Below are 9,610 nucleotides of genomic sequence, written 5' to 3' on the forward strand. Positions count from 1 at the left end.
ACTGGAGTCCTCCATTCATAAAATATCTGTAACAGTTGGACTTGAACAGTATAGGTTGAAGTTTAGAGGGAAACAACTCCGGGGAAGTGAATTCCAGAGAGATGTAGTTCTGGTAATAAAAGAATTCTGATAGGCAGAAGTTCTGCAGTATGGCTGTGTGAAATTCCAGTCATGAGCACTACCAGATGTCCGTGTAGCACGAGTGATGGCATGGAGAGTTGGCACAATGGTTACAACTTTGTCTGAGCATTTGCTATGAAAATACCTGTAAAATAATGCAAGGGAAGCAACATTCCTTCTTACTGGAAGGGGAGGTAGTTTATTTATAATAGAAGGGTTATTAATAATTCCAACAGCTTTGCTCTGAATTTTGTATAGTTGTGTTAGTGCAACCTCTCCGCATCCATTCCACAAGGGTGAGCAATATTCAAGCTAAGAGGACACATGGCCCTTAGAAAATTTTGCTAACTCCTCCTTAGTGAATAAGTTATGGGCTCTGTACAATAATTAAATTTTCTTTGAGGGGGTTTTAGCAAATGATCTGACATGAGAGGTCCAGCTGAGGGCACCGTTAGGTGATACACCGAGAATTTCAATACTTTTGGAGATGGGAGTATTAGTACCATTGAAGGTAATATACGAATCTGGCAATATCTGTCTATTAGTAAATCGTATATATTTGCTTTTACTAGCATATAATGAGATAAGGTTGTTTTGTCCCCATTCACTGATCGTAGATAAGTCTTGATTTATGGAGATGGCTGTACTGAGTTAAGAGTTAGAGATACTAGTCTTTGTAAATGAGTGTTTGAGTATGAATGAAAGCGAAGTGTTGAGTTATCTGCATATGAGTGGATGAGATTGTGGGTGACAGATAGAAACAGGGCTTGCGCCAGAACTGATCCCTGTGGCACGCCGGCGTTAATTGAGTGGAAATTGGAATACGCATAAACTACTTTACTGTTATTTTTCTGTTGCTGAGATATGAGGAGAGCAGAGGAACAAAAGACATTAGTCCATAGCCAGGGAGTTTGGACAGCAGGGAATGGTGCCACACTTTGTTGAAAGCTTTAGATATATCAAGGACTAATGCATGAGTTTCTCCATGTTGGTCAATTTATTGATTGATGGATGGTATGAGTCAGGAGACTGAGTAAGTCAATGGTGTATCTTTCGTGGCGAAAACCATATTGTCTATCACTAATTAGGTTGTTGGATTCAAGATGATTAACTATGTGCTTCTTAATTATTCTTTCAAATACTTTACCAAGAGGTAATAAGAGGGGTCAGAGGAACTTCCTTTCTTTGGAATTGGGTGGATATTGGCTTCTTTCCATTAATTAGGGAATTAAGAAGTACGTATGCATAGTCTGAATAATTTAGCTAGAACAGAGGCAAGTTGTGGGGAACACTTTTTCAAGACAAATGGAGCAATTCCATCTGGGCCTGGGGCTTTGCTGGTTGGTGAATTGTCTAGGATGGATTTTATATAACTCGTCTGTACTGTAAGAGGAATAATTTCGGGAGACTCAAGTTCTAGTACTGGGACGTTCTGGCTGACTTCCTCTATGGTAGAATTTCTGGCAAATGTTCTGGCAAAGATATTTACTTTCCCACGTGGGGCATTTGTACTGTTGCCATCTGAAGATTTTAGTGTGGGAATGGATGATGACTTGTTAAAGTTATTATTGAAAGAATTGATAGCTGACCAGAATATTCTATTGTCATTAGGGTTGTCAAGTAGTTATGATGCTTGATTTTGAAGAACGTTTGATTTAGTGAGATTTATTACAGCTTTTGCATGGTTTCTAGCAATTTTAGATTGACTGAGTGATTCAGATTTTTTTATATATAAGTAAGATTTATATTCTAATGATTTTTGGGCTGTTGCCTTGGGACAGTTGCTATCAAACCATTTTGGAGAGTTTGATCTTTTGGTGAAGTGTTGACTTGGTATGAATAAATCCATACCACCCAGTATTAGTCATTAATGTGGGACTGGGTAGAATTGAAATCACTAGAGAAGAAAGACTGCCATGGAATGTCAGCAAGATAATTTCTAAATGCATCCCAGTTTGCCCTATCAAAGTGACATCAGGTAATCCTGACGGGTTCAGAACAGGGAGATTTTGGGGAGTTAACTAATTAGGCTTTGATGAGATTGTGGTCAGAGGATCCAAGTGGTGTCCTGTATTGATTTGGATTTTTCGTCATGAATAGATCCAAGAGATGGGCATTATGGTCAGGATTATCTGGTATTCCTGTTGGTTGCTTTACCAACTGCATGAGATTAAACGATTCTGCAAACAGCTCGCAATAACCATTCAACATTATGTATGTTAAAATCACTGAAAATGGTATTTTTGGTGCTAAGGGCAAGGTTGAGGTTACTCAACCGTGTGGATATGGAGTCAAATACACTGGGTTCTGAAGAAGCATTGGGGTTTTGATAGACTACACAGATATATTTGGTAATATTTGGGTAATTTAGTTTATACAGTGGATAATCAAAATTAGTTGCAGTGAAGTTTAAAACAGTGTCAACTGCATATTCTGATTTGAAATAACAACTGGTTCCACCCTTGTTACGTAAGTTTATGAGGAGATGGTAACCAGGAAAACAAAATGGGGATATTTCGGTAGAGGGAGAGATTTGTGGTTCTGTGAGGAACACGGCCGGAGGGGATATGGACTGCAGGAAAAATGAGCTGAAATAAGATTTGTGCTCAGACCACGAATATTGGTGAAGAATAAGGCCGCACCTGCACTTCTCTATTGACGAGCATGAATGGAATTTGCAACAGTCGCTGCCAGCACAGCCGTTTGATGGCGACCGGGAAGACCTTGTGCCGCCAGCCCTACCCTGCCGGTGGTGCCAATCCGAGATACCACTTTGTTTGCTAGTAATAATGCAACGGCCATTGTTAAAGGGAGTGAAAATAGGTATGATATCTTACGTGTTTATAGTGTGGTGTAGGCAGTAAATGACAGAGGTATTGAGAGGGTATGCTGGCCTACTCTCTGTGCAATGAAAATGAGCAGAAAAGGGAGATAGTCAGGATCAAGTACTGAGGGCTGGTGAAAAGGGAACTCCAGCTCTCCCTGTCACCAGCTTGCCATCCACCTTTGGAGTACTACCCTGTTCGACTGGTGATACAGTCTAGTAATCAGCAGCCCTTAGCTCTGCTGCAGTTCAGTATGCGATACTTGCCCAAGTTTCTGTGCACTCATAAAAAATACTACAATCTGTATATCTGTACAGTACCTGTAGCTGTATTTCAGTTCATGATAAGTGTGGTTGTTTGTTTTTCCTAGCACTCACATACACGGATTCCCCGTGGGCTGGTGAAAAAAAAACTCAGTCTAAATTTCACCAAGTAGGTTGAAATTACTCATGAACTACTCGGGTCTTCTACCACATCCAACCAACGCCCATGGTGGGCCAGGCTGTTAGACGTCTCAAATAGCCCATGAGGTGACTTCCTGGCCGTCATGATACTCCCACAATCCTTTGAATGTCATTGTTCCCTAACCAAGTTTGGCACTTATAGCAGCAGCTCTCGTGGCCAGAGCAAACCCACACAGGGACCCCTATTCTTTCCTTGCCATGGAGTGGTTGCATTCTGTGTACGACAGTACTGACATCTGGCACTGCCCTGTGTTAAGTGCAGCGTCAACAGTGCTCACACATTCGCCATTACCAAAACTACTCAAACAATTTTTCCTCGTTGCTAACGGCAAGACCTTACCCGTGCTATACATGTACAGCTCCGGACAGATGAAACGGCTACACCCCATCCACCAGCGACTTGGTTTGGGTCTCAGTGGTTCTGGTAACAGTTGCAGGTGGAGGGAGGGGGGATGTGGGAGGGTGAGGAGGGGAGAAATGTGGGCGGAGTTATATAGGGGGTAGTGTGGGAGGGTGAAGAAGCAGCACAGTCTGGCTGGTGGGAGGGGGAGACGAATGGTTGGGTAGCGGAGACGAGAGTCTGCTGGAGGGTAAGACAGATGAATGTGATTAAATGAAAAGAAATTACCAAAAATGAATTATTATAATATCTGCTGCATATATTGCATTTTATCTACTAAATAAAAACACTGCCTATTATTCACCACCGTATTTGGGTATCCTACTCATTATTATTATCCTTTGGATATTAGGCAATAAATAAAGATATTGGACGGTCTTTCGGACCCGAACCAATTTTTTCATAACTTTTTCCTTCAGCTATTTCCGTATTCCTATTATCCCTCGTGCTTGAAGTCCCCCTTTTTATCACTTTCTCCTACGCCCTACATTTTTTTTAGGCATAAGGCAGTTTAACTTTCTCTTTAAATAACCATATTTGCCAACAAATATTCCTTTCATTAATCTATTTAATTACCTGTTTTCTTTCAATATGCATTTGTCTAATAATGGGTGTTACACCTTAATTGGCGCCGCTATTTGACGTTCTGAATAAATTTGGTCTAAATTTACGCATATATTGCAGTCTCTCTCAAGTAGGCTGGCAACCTCACATCCTCCCCCTGCTTTCTCCTTCTCTCGCTACCCGTTCCCTCCTTTCCTTTTGTAGTACTGTTTATCTATTCTTTCTCATATTTTTAACCTCATTCCTTCTTACAAACTTTTAGTGCCATAGGAATTTCTCCCTTATCACCTACAGTCCTACTACATGAATGTGGAAAAAACTGCCATCGGGAAAAGAATAACTGGAAATTTATGGCGAAGGTTACGATATTAGTTATTTAGAATGAAAGTGTTGGCAGATACGCATTCTTGACGTGATTATCGCAGCCACAGCATTTCGCCTTCATAAAACAGAAGGACTATAGGTTTCATGCATTACCTCCTTACGTCCAGCATTACTGTGCAGAACGCCATGTATAACACATTAAGGACCACAAGGACAGTACTGGTAGTCATCGTGATTCTCATGAATCTCTCCATAGGCTATTGAAAACAGTGCTTTATGCTCAACTTCAGAATTATGTTCTCATCATGGCAATGATAGGCAAAGATAATAAAAACAATATATACAACCAAATTATCATTTATTATACAATAAAGCTCAAACTGCCTCCGTGCTGCAGTCTCAAGGGTGTAACCAGCTCATACAATCACATGTAACCTGAAGAAATTAAATACATGATCCTATATATATATATATATATATATATATATATATATATATATATATATATATATATATATATATATATATATTAATAACCATGAACAACACTGTTTGATCTAAAATTTATTGTGTTGGGTAAAGCAGAGGACACTAACTAGCATGGCAACCTACCACACGGAAACCACCATGTTGCACTACACGCCACAGAAACCGATGCACAGACCATGATATCAGCGAAAAGACTATGAGAAGAGTATTGCACGAAGCAGGGTTGCATCACAGGACCCTAGCAAACGTTATGTTGACAAGCCAGAGGATTTTTGGAAGTGTGTCACTGAAGGCGCAACTGCTGGAGAAGGAATAATACTCGGTGAGTATTATTTCTGAGGTTTTCGCTTGTATAAACTAAACTATTCAGTCATACATGACCATAAAAATATATTAATAATTACTGCAGGGGGACAACCAGTTTCGTTACAACGTCAGTCCATGCAGAGGAAATTACTTTGGGCATATAGGCTTACTCGATGTTAAATTTCATAAGTGTAGAGCCTGTATGATTATATGTATATATATATATATATATATATATATATATATATATATATATATATATATATATATATATATGAGAAGGTATTTAATTTTTTTCAGGTAGCACGGAGGCAGTTTGAGCTTTGTTGTATAATAAATGATAATTTGGTTGTATATATTGTTTTTATTATCTTTGCCTATCATTGCCATGATGAGAACATAATTCTGAAGTTGAGCATAAAGCACTGTTTTCAACAGCCTATGGAGAGATTCATGAGAATCACGATGACTACCAGTACTGTCCTTGTGGTCCTTAATGTGTTATACATGACGTTCTGCACAGTAATGCTGGACGTAAGGAGGTAATGCATGAAACCTATAGTCCTTCTGTTTTATGAAGGCGAAATGCTGTGGCTGCGATAATCACGTCAAGAATGCGTATCTGCCAACACTTTCATTCTAAATAACTAATATCGTAACCTTCGCCATAAATTTCCAGTTATTCTTTTCCCGATGGCAGTTTTTTCCACATTCATGTAGTAGGACTGTAGGTGATAAGGGAGAAATTCCTATGGCACTAAAAGTTTGTAAGAAGGAATGAGGTTAAAAATATGAGAAAGAATAGATAAACAGTACTACAAAAGGAAAGGAGGGAACGGGTAGCGAGAGAAGGAGAAAGCAGGGGGGAGGATGTGTGAGGTTGCCAGCCTACTTGAGAGAGACTGCAATATATGCGTAAATTTAGACCAAATTTATTCAGAACGTCAAATAGCGGCGCCAATTAAGGTGTAACACCCATTATTAGACAAATGCATATTGAAAGAAAACAGGTAATTAAATAGATTAATGAAAGGAATATTTGTTGGCAAATATGGTTATTTAAAGAGAAAGTTAAACTGCCTTATGCCTAAAAAAAATGTAGGGCGTAGGAGAAAGTGATAAAAAGGGGGACTTCAAGCACGAGGGATAATAGGAATACGGAAATAGCTGAAGGAAAAAGTTATGAAAAAATTGGTTCGGGTCCGAAGGACCGTCCAATATCTTTATTTATTGCCTAATATCCAAAGGATAATAATAATGAGTAGGATACCCAAATACGGTGGTGAATAATAGACAGTGTTTTTATTTAGTAGATAAAATGCAATATATGCAGCAGATATTATAATAATTCATTTTTGGTCATTTCTTTTCATCTAATCACACTCACCTGTCTTACCCTCCAGCAGACTCTCGTCTCCGCTACCCAACCATTCGCCTCCCCCTCCCACCAGCCAGACTGTGCTGCTTCTTCACCCTCTCACACTACCCCCTATATAACTCCGCCCACATTTCTCCCCTCCTCACCCTCCCACATCCCCCCTCCCTCCACCTGCAACTGTTACCAGAACCACTGAGACCCAAACCAAGTCGCTGGTGGATGGGGTGTAGCCGTTTCATCTGTCCGGAGCTGTACATATATATATATATATATATATACATATATGGACATATATATATATATATATATATATATATATAATATAGATATAATATAGATATATAATATATATATATATATATATATATATATATATATATATATATATATATATATATATATATATATATTGTGTGTGTGTGTGTGTGTGTGTGTGTGTGTGGACTATTCAATTGTTAGATCCTTTAGAATAAACCGTGAGGGTGCTAAGTGACTAGCACCAGCAGAGAGGAGTTCGAGGAAAGTCCCAGCCTTAACTCCTCGTCCTCGGATCGCTCCCCCGTTATTCAATAGTCAACCGTCGCATCTGTTATGATCAGCTTTTTCCAATTATTTAGGTCCTTTATCCTCATCATTGTCACTATCTTCCTTCTAACCCAGTGGTACTTAAACTTTTTTGGTCCCAATACCCCTAAGTTATACTCCAAGTCAATCTGATGCCCCCTCTCGAGCATTATTCCTTGCACTTTCAAAATCTTATAAGAAAAAATAAGAGAATGACAGAAAACAAACAACTGAACCGCAGGACCTACTGGAGGCTGCCAGTTGGTCATAGTTACCTGACACATTTTTTGTTTTTCAATATGCCTCCCTGGATACCCCCAAGAACCCATTTCAATACATCCTGTGGATATCGAGACAGTACTTTAAGAACACTCGTTATAAGCAGTTGTTCATGCCCTTAAGATCATAATTTTGTACTCTTAGCTGGGGTCATAGAAGGATTTTTAGCTGGGAAGCTGGGGTCATAGAGGGATCTTTAGTTGCGCAGCTGGGGTCATAGAGGGATCTTTAGTTGGGCAGCTGGGGTCATAGAGGGATCTTTAGTTGCGCAGCTGGGGTCATAGAGGGATCTTTAGTTGGGCAGCTGGGGTCATAGAAGGATCTTTAGTTGCGCAGCTGGGGTCATAGAGGGATCTTTAGTTGCGCAGCTGGGGTCATAGAGGGATCTTTAGTTGGGCAGCTGGGGTCATAGAGGGACCTTTAGTTGCGCAGCTGGGGTCATAGAGGGATCTTTAGTTTGGAAGTGTGACTCAGCATTGAGGGTTAGTTATCGGGTCAGCCTTTATAATGGAAAACCCCAGCATAAATAGGACCCACTTACACAGCACCTCTAGTTTAACCCATTAGCTCCCAGGGTTCCTGTTTGTGACTGTGTTGGAAGGGTGCTAAAGGTACTGCCTTCTGCCTACCGGCTCATAGTCGCAAAGCTCATAGGTCTCTTGCCTGAGGTTCTCTTCTTTATCAACTTTTGAAAATGCCTAGTTCCTTCCTATATTGAGGACCCTGGGCACAGATGGGTTAACAAATGCGTATTTAAATGGGAGGGCAGCCGTGGATCGGTCCCTGCTTTAATTGAATTTGGATCGTAAATAGTGAATTGGTTTTTTGTTTACTCAAAATTCATCAGCACATTAGTAGGCAGTAACTCAGTTCCCCCACAATTTTAGCAGAGTTTGTGCTATGCAGGGTGTGTATTATAATACAGGGTGTTCTGTAGGCCTATGTTTGTGCTGAGTGGCTCACCTGACAGCACTGTGGATTTAGTGAAGGAGGATGCCACTGCGGGGACGAGGGCCAGGTAGAGGAGCAGCAGGCAGAGTTGCCTGTTTGAAGGCGTCATGCCGAGTGAGGCAGCGCCGCCTCCGATCTCACCATTACACCCATACAGTGCTCACATTTATGAGCAACACGACCTTTCTCTTCTCGCCAAGGCGCACGTCTAAATACACCATTCAACAGCTAATCTGCCTTGGAGATAAGCATGCTGAATTATGATAGCACAATTAACATAACTGCTTGTTGTTGGATCTTCGTTCAGGCAGGTGACTGTGTGTCATAGGTCGACCAGGGAGGGACTTTCTTAAAAAACAGAGTGAAGTCTGCTTTGTGATTTGAAGGGAAAATACGAAAAGGTGTAAGAGGGCGGCATGTTAGAGTGGTTTGTTACCGTAATATTATGAACACATAAAGCAGTTTAGACTTTTCTCTCTTACAAGCCAATATAGCATGATTTTATTAAATCTGTTCATCTGTCTCTGACTGACGAATTATGAGATATATATCAATACATCCCTCCTACTCTTATATCAATACTGCTCCCTCTCACTTCCCATTAATTTACAATTTGTTGTCCAGTTGTTCTTGGTATAAATTACAATATCTAGTGGCGTCTTTTGTGCAGGGGAAGGGTACAATTATAGCTATCATAGCACTGATTTTATTGCTGATTCTACGGTACATCCTTCGAAATGAAATCGGTTTCCTAGACTTTTTCTTCACTACACAGGATCTGGATCATGAATTAAAATTCAGTTACTTTGAGAAAATAATGTTTAATGCTATAGAAAGGAGATAATATTAAAAGAAAAAAGAACGATTGTCCGAGGATAGGAAAGGTAAACACAAAGCGACATAAAATCAAATACACTTTATTCACACAGGGCTATACATTGTCTGA

General features: G+C 40.0%; 1 protein-coding gene across 1 annotated transcript in view; it reads right to left on the minus strand.

Annotated features, from left to right (window-relative positions):
• Positions 1-8,773, minus strand: part of LOC145397993 (glutamate receptor ionotropic, delta-1-like) — a 188,543-nt gene extending 179,770 nt beyond the window's left edge. Inside the window, exon 1 of the mRNA XM_080270961.1 lies at positions 8,677-8,773. Coding sequence (XP_080127087.1) covers positions 8,677-8,773 — 97 coding nt within the window. The remainder of the gene's footprint in view (positions 1-8,676) is intronic.
• Between the last annotated feature and the right edge of the window lie 837 nt (positions 8,774-9,610).

The sequence above is a fragment of the Coenobita brevimanus genome, chromosome 44 (assembly GCF_032717465.1).
Source record: "Coenobita brevimanus isolate Jiangsu-jjx chromosome 44, ASM3271746v2, whole genome shotgun sequence".
Lineage (NCBI taxonomy): Eukaryota > Metazoa > Arthropoda > Malacostraca > Decapoda > Coenobitidae > Coenobita > Coenobita brevimanus.